Consider the following 18,703-nt stretch of genomic DNA (forward strand, 5'->3'; position numbering starts at 1 on the left):
GGTTCGATCCCTGGCCTCACTCAGTGGGTTAAGAATCTGGTGTTGGCGTGAGCTGTGGTGTAGGTTGCAGACAAGGCTCAGATCCCTCATTGCTGTGGCTGTGGCATAGGCCGGCAGCTGCAGCTCCGACTTGACCCCTAGCCTGGGAACCTCCATATGCCGTAATGTGGCTCTAAAAAAAAAAAAAAAGCAAATCTCTATTTGCAGTATTAACTTTCCCAACTTAAGTATCTGACATTATCCATAAAGCTTGACTGAAATAAGTTCATACTTCTGAGTCAGTATCTATTTTTCATATTGAGTCTGATAAGCCAATTTAAATACCAAGAACTCATTTAAAGAATTCAGAATCTTTAAAATCTGGAGTTCTTGTTGTGGCGCATTGGAAACAAATCTGACTAGTAACCATGAGGTTGCGGGTTTGATTCCTGGCCTCACTCACTGGATTAAGAATCCAGTGTTGCTGTGAACTGTGGTGTAGGTCCCAGACGTGGCTCTGCTCCTGCGTTGCTGTGGCTGTCATGTAGGCTGGCAGCTGTAGCTCCTATTCGACCCCTAGCCTGGAAACCTCCATATGCCATGGGTGCAGCCCTAAAAAGAAAAGAAAAAAAATCTTTAAAATCTGTTGTGAAAAGCAGTCTGAGAATTTAATTTTTCTGCAGAAATAAATCTTTGGTTATATATTTGTACACTGTTTTATCCTGAGCAACTTTAAAAAGCTTCACTCTCTTATTCCTCTTTATACTCTAGGCTTTTTGAAAATAGTTTTTACAGTAGAAGTTAGATCCCTTCCTAGTTTCTGTATGGCAGGTAACTGGGTAGAAATTCTGCTTTCATGAATCATGCACACTATTTGGTTCTCTGCAATCTGATCTGTCACAACGGACAAACCAAGATTCCCTGATGCCAGTGGTTTTAGGAAAGAGATGACTAGCTACTAAAGACAGATCCTGCTAGATAATATTAAAATGGCCTCAGCTTCTTTTCCTAGAGAGGGACCAAAACCTAAATGGGGATGGGGTAATAGCCTCTTGTTAACATAGCCATCCTAACATGTAGAAGAAGCTCTATAAACCTTTAGTTAATCAAGGCTGATTTCTTCCCCATCCACAACTTCAAAGGAGATTGTTCTTTGGGGCAAAGAGCATGAATCCTATTTAGAAGTTATATATGTCTGTAGCACTACACAGCAAATGAATGGAATTGTATTTCATGATCAATGTCCTCTTTTTACTGTTGCTGTTTGCTGATATCTGTGGATGCTCCAAATAGTTTTAGAAGTTTCCATTAAAAGAAGTTAGAGATACTGTATTTTTTTAGTTGTTGAGCAATCACTAATTACAAGTTAGAAAGATAGTATCTGGTATTTTAATGTGAACAGTGATAGTATCTTATTGGGTGTGGATTCTTGCCCCGTGTATAGGGTCATTTGCCCTAAATGGTATGGTGTAGTATAAGAAGCTTGAGCATTAGAATTAGAAGGCATGGTTTTGAGTTCCAATCCCACCACTTAACTTTGTGGCCTTGGGCAAATTAACTGTTTTATTAATTTATTTGGCAGATGTTATAATATGTATATTGTGTGTCAGTTAGTGTTTTAGAGTCTTGAGATAATAAGGTAATAAGAAAAATATAATTCTTGCCCTCAAAGGGACATATAAACATAATTATAATGTCTGACAAATGTAATATCAGAGGTGCTTAGGGCTTTAGGGGAGCATAGAAGAGTTAGTTCTTCATAAAAAATGAAGACATAAACAGCCTATTTTACTAAGTTGCTCTGAAGATTAGATAGAATATAAAACATATAGCAGGGGTGTGGTACAAGTAGAAGTACGCATGTGGAAATGCATTGTACTTTATTGTGGCTGTTCAGTGATATTAGCTTACTCATGACAGAGATTTGCTTGACAGTATTTGAGGTATTTGGAATACCCTGTCAGAACTGTAGTCCCTCTTGATTTGATTTCCTGCAGTGGTCAGATTCTTTTGGAAATAATGTTTTTGGAATATCATGCCTGAGAATTTCCCTTAGTTGGGGTCTCAGATATTCTGAAGAGTTAACAGACCTTATTCAGAGTCAAATACAGTTAACCCTGAACAACGAGGAGGTTATGGGTGCTGACTTTTCGTGCAGTTGAAAATCCAAGTATAACTTAGAGTGGGCCCTAGGTATCTTCATTTTCTTCCTTTGATTCCACACCCATAGATTTAGCTAACTGCTGATCGTTTAGTACTGTAGTATTTACTGTTGAAAAACATTTTTGTATAAGTGGAGCCACGCAGCTGTAGTCAGTTTAGTTAGTTGGGTTTTTGTTGTTGTTTGTTTTTCTGCTTTTTTAGGGCCACACCAGCGGTATATGTAAGTTCCCAGCTAGGGATCGAATTGGAGCTTCAGCTGCTGGCCTACACCACAGCCACAGCAACTTGGGATCTGAGCTGGGTCTGTCACCTATACCTCAGCTCTCGGCAACACCAGAACCTTAACCCACTGATTGAGGCCAGGGATCAAATCTGTGTCCTCATGGATACTACTCAGGTTCGTTACTGCTGAGCCACAACAGGAGCTCCAGTGAATTGGGTTTTTTTTTGTTTTGTTTTGTCTTGTCTTTTTGCCTTTTCTAGGGCTGCTCCTGCGGCATATGGAGCTTCCCAGGCTAGGGGTCCAATTGGAGCTGTAGCCACCGGCCTACGCCATAGCCATAGCCACAGCCACAGCAACACCAGATCCGAGCCATGTCTGTGACCTACACCACAGATCACGGCAACGCTGGATCCTTAACCCACTGAGCAAGGCCAGGGATTGAATCCACAACCTCATGGTTCCTAGTCAGATTCGTTAACCACTGAGCCACGATGGGAACTCCCAGTTGGTTTTTAAGTAAACTCTTCTAAGAGTTCCGTGGTAAGAGGGGAAAGATCTAAATAGTTTTCTAAGCTACACATAAACTGGATGGGAAACAAGTAGGGGAATTGGTGATTATAGGATGTACTCTTATTTTCATTAGGTCTGTTTCTTGAGATGAGCTTTCTTTTCAGGCCAGAAGGTCAGGGCCAGCCTTTAAAGATATCATGATTTGGTGTCCAAGAGCCTCTTTTGAGAAATACCTGTATAATATTTTAAAAGAAGTAGAAGCAGCTCTGCAGAGACTCAATCCCTAACTGTCTAAGTCCTCATAAAAGCTTTTTTGCTTGTATTTTCTCCTCTTGAGGCTCTTCCATTGTAGCTAATATTTAAATAACCTATTTAATAGTGCTGGAAAAAGACATTTATTAATATAAAAATGCTCAGGAACTTTCTGGGTTGCTGTCTGTGATTGGAAGTAGTCTTGTATTCACAGTAAAACAATAATAGACAGACTACTCCCTCTTAAATACTACATTAATAGTTGAAGGTACCTTCTCTGCATTTTACAGAGCTGGTGATGAATACAAATGAGTATAGTACTGGGTGTGAGCACCAGTGACATTCATGTCATATAACATTTCTGGGCTTAGTGAACTTTAGAATGGCAAGTAACTGTTCAGTTGCTGCTAACTTTCAGTAACTCAAGACTACTTGCAAATTATTGAGTACATTGATTTTTTTCTCCCCTCTGCTCACATGGCTTTACATTCATAAGACAACTTTTCCTTGTAAAATTTATGAACAGAGGAACCTGGGCTTTGTGAGAAGCTCAGTGACCAAGCTTGGAATGAAATACATCTAGAATGTCTAGACCCACTTGACTTGGCTCACATCCTAGAGAATAATAGTAGAAGCAGAGCTCTCCTAATACCTGGCAGAGTCAGCTTGTAGGAAACAAAGTAGAGGGACTACTTTTTGTTTTTGCTGCAACATAGTGGAATACCGAGTGTTTTGATGTCACACAGACCTGGGTTTGGGTCCACATTGTTCACTTTTTTTGTGATCATCAGGTTATTTTGTCTTTCCAAGCCTCAATTTTCTCTCTCTCTCTTTTTTTTTAGGCCCACACCCTCAGCATATGGAGGTTCCCAGGCTAGGGGTTGAATCGGAGCTGTAGCTGCCAGCCTACACCACAGCCACAGCAATGAGAGATCTGAGCCGCGTCTGCAACCTACACCACAGCTCAGGGTGATGCTGTATCCTTAACCCAGTGAGTGAGGCCAGGGATCAAATCTGCATTCTCATGGTTCCTAGTCAGATTCATTTCTGCTGTGCCATGATGGGAACTCCTCAATTTTCTCTTCTGTAATACAAGAGCTAGTGATACCACTGCCAGTTGGGTTATTAAGAGGGATGGATGTGGAAAATGCTTGGCTATATGTCTGACATAGTATGGGAACTCAACTGTTCTTAGTTCCTTTCTCATCTTTGTTTTTTTCTCTTTCTTTTTAAGTAAAAGGTAGGTATGTGTTGAAAAAAACCTTTTTGGCAGTTTTAGGAATTGTTTTACTTGGTATTTATTTAGATGGCCTACTTCCCTCTCTGCTGGGTTACATTCACAAGTAGTAAATTTTAGGGATGGCTTAAACTTAGAGAGCAAAAAAGAAAAAAAAATCCCAGTTGGCTGAGAGCTCAAAATATCTATTCACCTACAGTTTGGTTCTATTTTTTTCTTCTACCAGAAGAGGGTTTATTTTTTTCCCCTAGTAAGGTATGACAGCCCAGGTACTCCTTGCTCTTAAATGGAAGCAGTGGCGATGCAGGACAGTTTCACATTGATTGGATAGGACACGCTGTCCTTTGAAGCAAGTGTTAAGCAGTAGTGCTGCAGTGCTCACGCATACTGTTGAATTAATTGCTGCAGAGTTCTCAGCTCTGACCTGTAAAGGTAAAATAAAATTGCCTCTAAGAGACCAAGGCAACTGTGTGAAAAGTGATGACTACAAAACACTGAGAAGAGAGTAAGAGAGTATAAGGATGGCTTTGTCAGAATTGTCTTAATGATTTTCTTCAGGCCTTAAATATTTGAATCTTAGTTGTATTTCCTCTTTCAACCTGGAAGGCACAAATAAAACACAAGAGGTGGTTTGTTTTATTGGTATAAGCTGAGGCCTAGGTTCTTAGTTAATAATTTTTTTTTTGTCTTTTTGTCTTTTCTGGAGCCTCTCCTGCAGCATGTGGAGGTTCCCAGGCTAGGGGTCCAATCAGAGCTACTACATCTGCCGGCCTACACCAGAGCCAGAACAGTGTGGGATCTGAGCTGCATCTTTGACCTGTACCACAGCTCACGGCAACACTGGATCCTTAACCCACTGAGCAAGGTCAGGGATTGAATCCAAAACCTCATGGTTCCTAGTTGGATTCCTTAACCACTGAGCCACAACAGAAACTCCTAGGTTCTTAATTTAAATTTTAGTTGTGTTGCTTTTGCTCTTTTTTTTGTTTTTCCCCCTAACTCCTGATATCTGAAGTCACCTACAGTGATTATAGTTCTTTTTGTGTCTGTTTGGAATTAGGGTTTTTTTCTTCCCCTTTTATTGGGATATAATTGACATATAGCATTACATAAGTTTAAGGTATACAAATAATGATTTGACTTATATACATGATGGAATGATTATCACAGTGTCACATACATGACACAACTATTATCACATCCATAATCTCATATAGATACAAAACTAAAGAAATAGAAAAAATTTTTTTCCTTGTGATGAAAACTCTTAAGATTTATTCTCTTAACAACTTTCTAATATATAACACAGCAATGTTAATTGTATTTATCATGTTGTACATTGCACCACAAGTACTTATTTATCTTACATCTAGGAGTTTGTACCTTTTCACTGCCTTCACAGTTCTTTTGTGAGCATGAAAAAGTATCTTTAAGATGCTGTTGATATACAGACTGAAACTCAAGCAGACACAGCATACTGACCCAACAAGAACAGTGATTTATGCTTTACAGTGTAACAGAGGAGAATGCTGTTAGGTTTTGGAGCAAATAGTCCTTGGTTTGAATTTCAGTTCTGCCACTTAATTATTTGTAACTTTGGGCAAGTTGCTTTACTGTTTTAGACAACACTTTTCTCAAGTGTAAAAAGAGTATGTTAATACCTTTGTAAGATTATCATGAGGTTTAAAAGAGTATTACATGCAGAGTGCCTAGCACATAGTAGACAGGCACTGAAGTAAGTATTAACTATAGTAGTGTATCTCCCAATCTGCTGCCCTGAATTTGGCAGAGTGATTGGTTTTGTCTCGTTGAAAGTAAGAGAAATATGGGATGGAGTTTCTTACAGTTTTGTTTTTGTTTTTTGAAGAGATTTTATAAAGTAAAGCTGTTATAATTGCCATTTATCATGTTCTTCAGGTTCTTCAGGTTGATAACAGGGAAGATGCTAAGAAGGAAATACATACTTCTACCTTCTCATCTAGTACCCAGGTATCCTGCCCACTATGTGACCAAGGCTTCCCACCCACAAAGATTGAGCGACATGCCATGTACTGCAATGGGCTGATGGGGGGAGATACAGGTAAAGCCAGACTCTTTTCTTTGACTGTGTGGTGGTTGTGTAATCCTGTATAATACAGTGCAACAGATAACTCTTTTTCAAAGTTAAAGTTTTTTTTTTTTAGTGTTATTGAAGTATAGTTAATTTACAAGGCTGTGATAATTTCTGCTGTATAGCAGAGTGACCCAGTCATACATATACATATATCCATTCTTTCTGATTTTTTCCCACATAGATTTGGGTTTTTTTTTAATTTAACTAATTCTGTAACCCTTTTCACATTCTTTATCACTTTGTCAGGTTTACTATTTTATTGCACATATCTCAGGAGAAGGGGAAGGGAAAAATTAGCTTATAATATTTCAAACTTATTCTTTGCTGTAGGCAGGTCAAAGATCAATGTGATGCCTTGGACCTTGCGTTTCAACTTACTCAAATATTGAAACTCCTGTGGAACTTGAGGAGCTAACTTCTAGAGTTGCTTGTTTTTCATTCAAAATAATTCCCTTGTGTGTGTGTGTGTGTGTGTGTGTGTGTGTGTAAATTCTACCTAAAGACAGTCAACAGCTGAAAAATATCCCTGATTTCCATTTATGTCCTACATGTTTCTGCTGCATCACCCTAGAACTGTTGGTTATTTCTCGAAGAGTGCACCACTCTTGATTTTGGTGTGGTATGAAATATCGGCCAAGAGAATCTGCTTATTCATCCATAGCTCTTGAAATCTGATCTTGCCTTTCTGTTTATGACTTTAAACTCTAAATATAATAGAATATGTACAATTCTCTGTGGTCTAACGTGGCTGACTGTAATAACCCATATGTTAGATAATTGGAAATGTTGCAATAGTTTGCTCAGTGCTGCTTGGTTCCCATAACTTAGAGACATTTATTTAATCAGAATTTGTATAATTGTGAGGTATTTTATAAATTATGATTTTCAAGAAAGAAAGGCACATGGTATTTAATTTTTCTGAAGTAATATACTACTTATTAATAAGAAAGAACATAAACTAATAATTTAAATTTGTTGATTTTTATAATTATAAAGTAGTACATGTTAATTGTGATGTGAATAGCGATAATGATAATAATAATGACTTATGTTTGTTGAGTACTTAAAATGAGTCAGGCACTGTTTACATAAATGGGACCATGTCACATACATATAATTCTGCAGCTTGCCCCCCAGTTTTTTTCCTTTTTTGGCAGGGGTGCTGCGCTTGAGACATATGGAAGTTCCCAGGGGTCAAATTGGAGCCACAGCCATAGCAACACCAGAACCAAGCCAAATCTGCAACCTACACCATAGCTCAAGGCAATGCCAGATCCTTAACCTACTGAACAAGGCCAGGGATCAAACCCACATCCCCATGGATACTAGTTGGATTCGTTACCGATGAGCCACAGTAGGAAACCCCCCTTCCTTTTTTTCTTTTGACTGCACCTGCAGCATGTGGAAATTCTTGGGCCAGGGAACAAACCTTTACCACAGCAGCAACCCAACCTGTTGCAGTGACAATGCCAGATCTTTAACCTGCTGTACAAGAGATTCCACCTTTTTTTATTTAGCAGTAAATTTAGATCTTTCTATGTATAGGTATGTTTTTTTATATAGTTGAAAATCTGACTGTGTGTAAAATTTTGTTTTGCTTTTTCTACTTACAGCATAAACGTTTCCCCATGTCACTAAAAGTTATGTGTAAAATATTTTTAATGCCTATATAATATTCTGCAATCTGAATTGCCTCCATTTACTTAATTGTTGTATATTTAGAACATTTCAAGTTACCATGTTATATCTGCATGACACTGAGCTTTTTGTGCCTAAAATTGTTGCTGCTATTTTCCAAGGATATATTTTTAATTTGGATGATAGTTTAAAAAAGATGGGCTCTGAAGTTCAATCAAGTCTGAGATTGAACCCCACTTCTGTCACTTATTAGTGTGTGACCCTGTCCTAATTTCCAAGCGTCTCTTAATGAATCTGTCAAACAATAGTAATGATCTTAATTTGGTTTTCTTGAGATTAAATGAGATATTTTAAGTAAAGTGCTCAGCATAGTGCCTAGCACATAGTAAGTACTTAAGAACTTTTCAGCTATTGTCATTATTTCCAGTACTAGAATTACAAGGTCAAAGATTTTGTCATCATTTTTAAGGATTTTTGTGAATATCATTGTAGTCTTTTAAGTACAGTGAAAGTTGAAGACCTAAATCTGGTCACCACCTTTAATAGAAAAGCACTATAGGACCAGGTGGGATTCTAGATGCAGTTTTACCTATTTTTTTTTCCTTTCTGGGTATTGAACTAGGAAGTTTTATTGACACAGTAAAAGTTAAAAGCAAATTCCTGAGAGACTGGAGTGGCTCTAGTGCAAGACAGTCATGGCCTGTGCAGAAGATAGGCTGTAGTGGGTGGAGGTGGCCAGTGCCTTCTGCACACTGAGCACTTTGCCTGGGCCAGGGCCTGGCGTAATACTGCACATTCTGGTTGCCACACTTCCTCAAGTTCTACAGAGCTAACAAGGTATAGCTGGGCAAACACACAGGTGCCAGAGACAGCTGACTCTCTGTTGCCATGCCCCCAGGACTGAAACACAGTTTATTTACCTAAGAGGCTATGCTAAAAGGTCAGACCATCCTATCTAGTTTACCTGGAAGCATTGCCCTGGCTGGGGAGCCTGCTTGCACCCCAGGCTACGGAGCCTGAAGCAGTCATCATTAGATAACTGGCCCCAAGGCTGGAGCTCACATGACTTGAGCCCATGGCAGGGCATCCAGGGTGTGTGCTGAAGGCTCAGGCAGCCATAGCCAGAATGTTCCACCTGTGCCCTGGAGACTCCTTTGGATGTTGTTTGTTTTCTTTCTAATGTTGACTTTTCCTTTAAGTTTTCTTTCAGCATACAAATTCACAAAACTTTTCTGTGACAAAAATTTTGTTGAAAAGTAAGGCTTTCTGAGAATGAAAATTCATATATATGATCAGAACAAACTTTCCTGTGGCCTAGGTTTTATGTCTGCCTGCAGGCTCAGGGCCGGGCCTGGCCTCCACCATGAATAAAGCAAGAGGGTTTGCAATAAGGTAAACAGTGAGGCTATGATCCTGAACCTCCATACTGGCCCCCGCTAGCAGCAGCCCCTGTTTCTCTAGTGGCTTCAGCAGGTCCTCCCTTTGCAGGCATAGGAGATGCCATGTGACAATAAGCCCCCCTCCCCATTCAGCTCTCTTGGAGTTATGAGCCTGCTCTTGTACTTTAGGGCTGTTTGAGCAGGTAGCCAACCTGGCACAGCCTTCCATCCTGGCTCTGAATTTCTTCAGTGTTCCCTCAGAGGCAGGAGCTCATGGGCATTGGCTGCAAGAGGCAGGGCTCCAGCGAAAGTGAGGTTCAGGGTGAACCCACCAGCCAGCCTGCTGCCCCCCTGGGGACAGCCCTCCCAGACTACAAGTCCCAGTGCCAGAGGAGCAGAGCACAGATGGGCCTCTCTGGCAGTGTGACAGCACCTCCTAGATGAGGTCTGCTCTCTTCAGTCAATCAAAAGACAGACATCAAGCTACCTGAAGGCCATCTCTTTCTCTGAGAAGGGACACTGGTCATTCTCTCCCCTCCTTTGCGGCTGTTGAGGGCTTGGGTGAGAAGCTTTGGTAGGGGTGGGAACAGCCAAGGAAAGTGTGAGGAGGCTGGGAAAGAGCCAAACTCTGGCTTGAGCTGGAATTCCTCTGATGCAGTTTTACTTTAACATAGCTCTTTAGTTTGATTTTTAGTGGGGCGTTCCAGTGACTGAAAGAATTCTGTGGCTGGGCATTTGGTGACCAAAGAAGGGAGATACTGTCTTGTCTGTCTCGCCAAACATGCTTACTAGCATTAGTCAACAACTAGCATTAGTCAACAACCCACTCAGCACTGAGTTCCAGAAATAAATATGAATTTGAGAAGCCAAATTCCCTTGAGCTCTAGGAATAGATGAACTTCTTCTAGTTAGAATTAAAAAGTAAGGGGTAGGTAGTATAGAGTAGCTCTTACTGATATCTCCCAGACTGAACTCTCTTAGTTTGTGCCTAAACAGGAAGGTTTGGTATTCATTTCTTAAAGATACCTTTCAGCTGTATATTTGTTTTTAAGCTTGTTCTTCCTTACTGGGGTGTGGTGTAGCAACTCTTAGCCCCAGATACTTGATTCAAGTTTGTTTCTGAGTTTTCTTAAACCAAATGAAGAGCTGTAACACCAGAACCAGGTTGTTCTCATTGTTGAGAAGCTGACACTATCAGGAGGGCAAAGTAGACTGAGACTTGCATTGTTATCCATTCAGGAAAAGCCTTTCAGGTTCTTTTTAATCCACTGGACCAAGGATCAGTGATCCTGTCTAATGCAGCTCGGTTGGATTTACATTTTGGGTTTTGAGGAAATTCTTTCAAACATTATAGATATAAGTGTGTTTTCTAATATAATTGGAAGCCCTTATATTCTTAGCACTGTATGTCTTGTAGCTCTGATCCATATGTCTCAGACCTCTTTCCAAAGATGTCTGCTATATCCTGAATGACAATCACACTCTTTTTTTTTTTTTGTCTTTTTCCTTTTCTTGGGCCACTCCTGCAGCATATGGAGGTTCCCAGGCTAGGGGTCGAATCGGAGCTGTAGCCACTGGCCTACGAGAGAGCCACAGCAACGTGGGATCCGAGCCACGTCTGTGACCTACACCACAGCTCACAGCAATGCCGGATCCTCAACCCACTGAGTGAGGCCAGGGACCCAACCCGCAACCTCAGGGTTCCTAGTCAAATTCATTAATCACTGCGCCACGATGGGAATTCCAATCACACTCTTTTTTTATAAATTTGTTTTAAAAATTAGTTCAGGGAGTTCCCGTTGTGGCGCAGTGGTTAACGAATCCGACTAGGAACCATGAGGTTGCGGGTTCGGTCCCTGCCCTTGCTCAGTGGGTTAACGATCTGGCGTTGCTGTGAGCTGTGGTGTAGGTTGCAGACGCAGCTCGGATCTGGCGTTGCTGTGGCTCTGGCATAGGCCGGTGGCTACAGCTCCGATTCAACCCCTAGCCTGGGAATCTCCATATGCCGCGGGTGGGGCCCAAGAAATAGCAACAACAACAAAAAGACAAAAAAATAAATAAATAAAAATAAAAAAATAAATAAAAATTAGTTCAGGAGTTCCTGTCATGGTGCAGTGGAAATGAATCTGACTAGGAACCATGAGGTTGTGGGTTTGATCCCTGGCCTCGCTCAGTGGGTTGAAGATCCGTCGTTGCCGTGAGCTGTGGTGTAGGTCACAGACGTGGCTCGGATCCCGCGTTGCTGTGGCTCTGGCGTAGGCCAGTGTCTACAGCTCCGATTCGACCCCTAGCCTGGGAACCTCCATATGCTGCAGGTGGAGCCCTAAAAAGACAAAAGACAAAAAAAAATTAAAAATAAAAATTAGTTCAGAAGTATGATAAAGACAAATCTAGAGTACTATAAATTTCTTTTCAATATTAGCTTGTCTGTCTACCTAGAACCAGAAATTTGATTTCTAACACCTGTGTTCCCTACCTACTTATCTTTAACAAAATACTTTTTTTTTTTTTTTTAGCAAGCAAAGTCTTTATTAAAGGAAAGCAAATAGCTCCCAGGGTTGCTGGGAGGGGGGAGAAGAACCCCCTTCTTTATTGTCCTATAGAGATTTTTATCTCTTAAAGATGGGAGGGGCACCAACGTGGGGTCCAAAAAGATGTGGTTTTCTCCTTTTGGCCTTGCTCAATTACCTTTATTAGTCCTTGTCCATAGGGTCATAGGGGTAGAAATGTCCCATAAGTCTCATAGTTTCTTTGCCCTTTTTCTTCTAGTAAACTAGTCACAGGGGATTAGAGATTAATGTAGGTACACTCCCTGTAGCAAACAAGGCCTTCGGGCAGAACACTTTCTTTATAATGGTGCTAGACCTTGTGTGAGTTTCAGAAGAAGTTTAAGACAAGGTTTCTGCCATTAAGGAGCTTACAGTCTCACTGAGGAGATAATCATAAACCAAATAAATTAATTACAAGATGACACAAAGTGAATGATTGTGTACCCAGATGAGTGTCCCTGAGAGTAAGTGCAATAGCAAAGAGGAGAGCCGCAGTGAATGGGGATGATATCCCCAGGGAAGGGCAGGTGTGACCTGGACTGGATAGATTTGGATAAAAACCCATACGAAAAGAGGGAACCCTTATACTCCTATGGGTCAGATAAGATAGGAAGCAACAGAAACAGCTGCCAAACAACAGCTTCCTCTTAATCTTCCTAGTAGTGTTAGCTTGCTTGCTAACTTAAAGCACCCTTTCTGGTGACATTTTAGGCCCTATGTGAGAATTTGGATCAGGGAGTCAGTCCTCACTGGAACTGTCCCATTTTCTACTTACTCCCCTACTTTCCTGGGAACAGAGCTTGGGGCTGTAGATGGGGTGGGGAAGTAGTTAGCCGAAATATGTGAAGTACCTACTGGTATGCCTGGTGTATAGTAGGTCTTTAGTAAATTTGCTGCCTTTATTTGGTTTCCCTAGCAGCGTCTCTGCCTCATCTCTCTTGCCAGAAACAATAGTGATTATTCTATAGGTTCCTCTCAGCTTTATGACTGAAGACAGTGGGTATTCCTGAGCCTAGTATTTTAATCTTTGGTGAAAGGAAGCCAGGCTGGGAGATCATTAGCCCAATGCCTAAGGGGATGGAATAAGAGAGAGGACTTCCCTCTCAGAGCTGAGTATCCAACTTTCCCCTCCTTCCTGTTTTCCCCTGAATCTGATCCTAGACATGCTTGGTTTGGCTGTGTAAAAGAAATAGTCATTAGAGTCATTTACATGAGTGTCTAAGTGTCTACCAATTATGCCTAGTTACCGTGCAGCACAATAACAGTTATGCATATCATTAAATATGTGTCTGATTAACTTTGCTATAAGTTTTATTAGATTATAATACTACACTCTGGTTAAGTTGATTCAGTCTGCTCAGTTTGTTGCTCAACAACATGGCTATCTGTTCACAACTACAGAAAACTGGAGTATTCTTTAAAAGCATTTATCTAAGGGGAGAGGATTTGCTAAATTAATCTAGACTGGGACAAAAGCAGGTTGCCTTTGCATTTGCTTTCTGGAAGATATCTTTGAGACCATTTTTATTTAAACACCTAGGAATAATAAAGGTCTTCAGTTACTCATCCAGTAGATATATATCAAATGCCTACTATATGCCAAATGTAGAGAACAGAATACACAAAGTCTTTATTCTCAGAGAGCTTATATTCTAGTTTAGCGAGATGCTACAGTAAACAAACAAAAATACAGTAAGTCAAGTGTTGATAAATATTTTGGTGAAAAAAGTCAGAGGAAGAGGGGATAGAGAGTACTGAGGTCAGGAGGTGGCAATTTAAAATAGGTGGTGTGGGAGTTCCCGTTGTGGCGCAGTGGTTAACGAATCCAACTAGGAACCATGAGGTTGCAGGTTCGATCCCTGGCCTTGCTCAGTGGGTTAAGGATCCAGCGTTGCCGTGAGCTGTGGTGTAGGTCACAGATGTGGCTCGGATCCCTCATTGCTGTGGCTCTGGCGTAGGCTGGTGGCTACAGCTCCGATTAGACCCCTAGCCTGGGAACCTCCGTATGCCATGGGAGCAGGCCTAAAAAAGGCAAAAGAAAAAAATAAATAAATAAAATAAAATAAAATAAAATAAAATAAAATAAAATAAAATAAAGTAGGTGGTGTGGAGTTCCTTTGTGCCCTAGCAGTTAAGGACTTGGCATCGTCACTGCTGTGGCTTGGGTTTGATCCCTGGTCTGGGAACTTCCACGTGCTGTGGGCACGGCCAAAAAATTTAAAAAAAATTTTTTTAATAAAATAGGTGGTGTCGAGTGTCCCTTTGAGAAGGTGACATGTGAGCAGAGACCTAAATAAAGGAAGTGAGGAAATAAGCTAAGAGAATTTCAAGTGGAGAGGAGTGTTATAGGTAGAGGGAATAGTTCAAAGACCCTGAAGTCTGAGCAGGCTTAGTGCGTATGGGGAATGACAAAGAAGCCAGTAGGGCTGGAGTAGAGTAAGTGAGGGAGAGCTTAATAATGAGACCAGAGGAGTTACTGTTGTGGCACAGTGGTAACAAATCTGACTAGGAACCATGAGGTTGTGGGTTCAATCCCTGGCCTCGCTCAGTGGGTTAAGGATCCAGCATTGCTGTGGCTGTGGCATGGACCAGCAGCTGCAGCTCCAATTAGACCCCTAGCCTGGGAACCTCCATATGCCGGGGGTGCAGCCCTTAAAAGCCAAAAATGACCAAATAATAATAATAATAATAATGAGATCAGAGAGGTAATTGGGGAGGGGACAGGTGGACGGATCACATTGGGCTCTTGGGGCCATAGTGAGGACTTTAACTTTTAAAGGAGGAAACATTAGAGGGATTTAAGCAAAGAATGAATTAATATTTGAGCAAAGGATCACTCTGGGTTCTGTGTGAATACAGTGTTGGGTTGGGGGACAAGTGTGGAAACTGGGAAAATAGCCAACATTTTACTTTTGGTAGTACGATAGATTGGGAGAACAATGGGTTTTGGAACTAAGTAACTCTGAACTTAAATTTCATCTTAATACTTGTCAGTTGAGTAATATTTGACATTTGACAAATTATCTTACTCTTTGGGGATCAGGTGCCTCATTTATAAAATTAGTTTAACGTTATTAGGATTGTCATGAGAATCAAAGATACTTTATAAAGTACCCAGCACTATGTCTGGATGGTTTTAGATATGGTAGCTGCCATAATTATTGAATATTCTTCTTGCCTGTGTAGTCTTTCTGAAGCCTGTGTTTCTCTGGGCTAATACATAAAGGATAAGCTGCCAGCCAGGTAGAGCTAATGGAAAGGTAAGAAATGGCATGAGCATAAAAGTGCTAAGAGTGCTAAACTGTTATGTTAATTAAGAAATGCATAAATCTTTTATTCTTAATATTTGTAATTCTAAATTGATCTATGAAAAGTAAAAAAAAAAAAAAAGTGCTAAGAGTAAGTTAGTGAGAAGTAAATCATAGGAGCATTAGGAAAGCTAACGGCATTAATTGTATAAACTTTGGGCCTAGATACAAGGTATGGATACTGCTGGGAGTAGATTTTTCCTCCATAGATATTTCCTGGAAACATAATGGTAAGTAAGTGGGTGGGCAGAGGTAAGAGTTCTTAATAGAGATTTGCCTGAGAGTTGTCAGAGAAGGACTGAGACCTGGAATAGGTTTAACTTGGGTGACTCAGCAAAACTCATAAGATCTGAACATCTCTAAGCAAACCATTTCTTTTTTTCTTTTTTTTTTTCTTTTTTTGTCTTTTTGCCATTTCTTGGGCCGCTCCCACGGCACATGGAGGTTCCCAGGCTGGGGGTCGAATCGGAGCTGTAGCTACTGGCCTACGCCAGAGCCACAGCAACGCAGGATCCTAAGCAAACCATTTCTTAAATGGAGTTGACTTTTTTTGTTTTATATATCTGTATTTGCTTACCTAAATGTAATTTGAACCCCATTCTGTCTTCTCACTTGTATTAATGTGGCTTTTTGTGGTACCCAGGAGGATGAGATTAAGTATGTCCCGTAATTGACACCTAACTACTGAGGTGTTAACAATTGGGAAGTAGCATCTTTTAGTAGAAATAACATGGATTATGGAGTCAAACTGACCTGTGGGGAGATACACAAATCCAAACAAAATGGGATTATAGTGTAATTGGGTAGATAAGACATACACATGAATAACTGTAAGGCAAGGTCAAGAATACTAAGGGGCATAAAGTCCTGTGGGTGTGAGGAAATGTGATTAGAGATTTAAAAGGAAGGGCATAAATGTAAAAATAGTAAGCAGAAGTCGCATGAGTAGAACTTGTTGTGGTTCAGTGGGTTAAAAACCCAACATGGTGTCTGTGAAGATGTGGTTCTATCCCTGACTTTGCTCAGTGAGTTGGGGATCCAGCATTGTCACAAGTTGCAGCACGGGTTGCACGTGTGGCTTGGATCCAGCAGTTGCAGCTCCAATTTGACCCCTGGCCTGGGGACTTCCATATGCCACAGGTGTAACCCTAAAAAGCAACAAACAAAACAGGCTTTTCTTTTCTTTTTTTTTTTAAGGGGCAAGCACAGTGCCTGCCAACAGCCATAGACTTTTAGCCTTTAATACAAAAAGGAGTTCTTTCTCCTGAGACCATAAGTTAGTCTAGAGAAGGACTCTGACTGGCTTTGTGTCTACTCCTGGTTTAGTTACTATAACCAAGAGGATGGGTATCATTTATGTTAGAACAAGTAGTGGAAAATCCTGCTAGTATCTATCAGAAACTTCTATCACAGTAATGGAAAACACCATTAATAATAGGTTAAGATGTAGAGTAGGGTTTCTTTTTCTCACATAACAAGATTCTAGAGTGAGGCAGTGGTTCAGTGATGTAATGAGAACCTAGCTTTTATCTTTTGGCTCTGTTGTCCTTGACTTGTAGCTTCCTGACTTAACGGTTTCAAGATAGCTCTTGTATCTCCAGACATCTGTGTTACAGGCAAGAAGAAGGAGAAAGTATAAAGGGGCATGACCATGAATTGTGACTACTGCAATCTAATAACCCATCTTTATAATCTTAAGGAATTGAGTTTATTCCAAATTCTGGTAGAATTATGTCAATTATTTGTGCTTGTTGATGTCTTTTATGTGTGCTTATATCTCTTTAGATGTATAAATTATACTATCTCTGAAGTCATTGATAAATTTGCTTTGTAGAGTGATTCAATTTAAAAATTTTCACATCCTGCTATTAGTGAAATGTTGTGTTAGGTGCTAGGAGTGCCCAGAAGGTGGTAAGGTATATGATACAAAGCTGAATGGGATCTCAAATTTGTATTCAGGGAGTTCACTGTCCAGTGAGGCAATTAGACTTGGGCATGACTAAGAATGATACAAATCAGTTGAAGTGCTAGAATAGAGGCACTAAGTACTCACAGAGATGGAAAGGATTATTATTTTTTTGTTTTTTGTTTTTGTCTTTTTAGGGCTGCACCCACAGCATATGGGAGTTCCCGCCGTGGCTCAGTGGTTGACGAATCCGACTAGGAACCATGAGGTTGCAGGTTCGATCCCTGGCCTTGCTCAGTGGGCTAAGGATCTGGCGTGCCATGAGCTGTGGTGTGGGTCGCAGATGCAGCTCAGATCCGGAGTTGCTGTGGCTCTGGTGTAGGCCAGCAGCTACAGCTCCGATTGGACCCCTAGCCTGGGAACCTCCATATGCCACAGGAGCGGCCCAAGAAATGGCAAAAAAAAAAAAAAAAAGGTTCAGAATACTGAATACAGTATGATAGTCAAGATAATGTTTTATTTACAGTAACACTGGTTTTGCATAAGAACAAAGTAATGATATAATTTTGAGAATAAAGGCTTCTTGGTGAGGGTGGGTGGAGACAGAGGATGGGATCAGGAAGAAGCACAATTAGCTAATCAGTTTTGGTAATAGTCTGGTTCTTAAGTTGAATGATTGATTTGCATATATACTCTTTTGTACATATTACAAAATTTTTTCTTTTTTCATTTTTGGCCACCCTACAGCATGTGGAGTTCCTAGGCCGGGGACCAGATCTGAGCCGCATTTGCGACCTACACTGCAGCTGTAGCAACACGAGATCTTTAACCCACTATGCTGGGGCAGGGATTGAGCCTGTGTCCTGCTGCTCTAGAGACGCCGCCAATCCCATTGCGCCACAGCGAGAACTCCATATTATAAAATATTTTTAAAAGCTTGTATGTTTCCATTATGGCACTGTCATCCATTTCACTTCTATGGGAAACTTGATAAAGCACCTTCTAGTAAAATTCAGAGATGTTTTGAGTTTTTTTCTTCATATGAAACTCATTTAGTATTATTTTAATTCAGTCTCTGATGATAATATGTAACCACTACATTTGATTGTTATTAATAGTCTTTAGAGACCTCTTGGGGTTTTTTTCTAGGTCCTCTTATCTGTGCCACCTGTCTTTCATACCAGTTTCTTCAAAAGACAGTAGCCAGGTGTTCCTGTCGTGGCTCACTTGTAATGAACCTAACTAGTAGCCATGAGGTTGCAGCTTCAATCCCTGGCCTTGCTCAGTGGGTTAAGGACCCGGCGTTGCCGTGAGCTGTAGTGTAGGTCGCAGACGCGGCTCGGATCCCGCGTTGCTGTGGCTGTGGTATAGGCTGGCTGGTACAGCTCCAATTTGACCCCTAGCCTGGGAACCTCCATATGCCCTGGGTACGGCCCTAGAAAAAGA

At 40.7% G+C, this 18,703-nt stretch overlaps 1 protein-coding gene across 9 annotated transcripts in view; it reads left to right on the plus strand.

Annotated features, from left to right (window-relative positions):
• The window catches only part of UIMC1 (ubiquitin interaction motif containing 1), a 136,622-nt gene that overhangs the window by 93,108 nt on the left and 24,811 nt on the right, over positions 1 to 18,703 (plus strand). For all 9 annotated transcript variants that reach the window (XM_047778018.1, XM_047778021.1, XM_047778022.1 and 6 more), the window contains one exon: positions 6,282 to 6,444. In XM_047778018.1, coding sequence (XP_047633974.1) covers positions 6,282 to 6,444 — 163 coding nt within the window. The remainder of the gene's footprint in view (positions 1 to 6,281; positions 6,445 to 18,703) is intronic.

The sequence above is a fragment of the Phacochoerus africanus genome, chromosome 4 (genome assembly GCF_016906955.1).
Source record: "Phacochoerus africanus isolate WHEZ1 chromosome 4, ROS_Pafr_v1, whole genome shotgun sequence".
Taxonomy (NCBI): domain Eukaryota; kingdom Metazoa; phylum Chordata; class Mammalia; order Artiodactyla; family Suidae; genus Phacochoerus; species Phacochoerus africanus.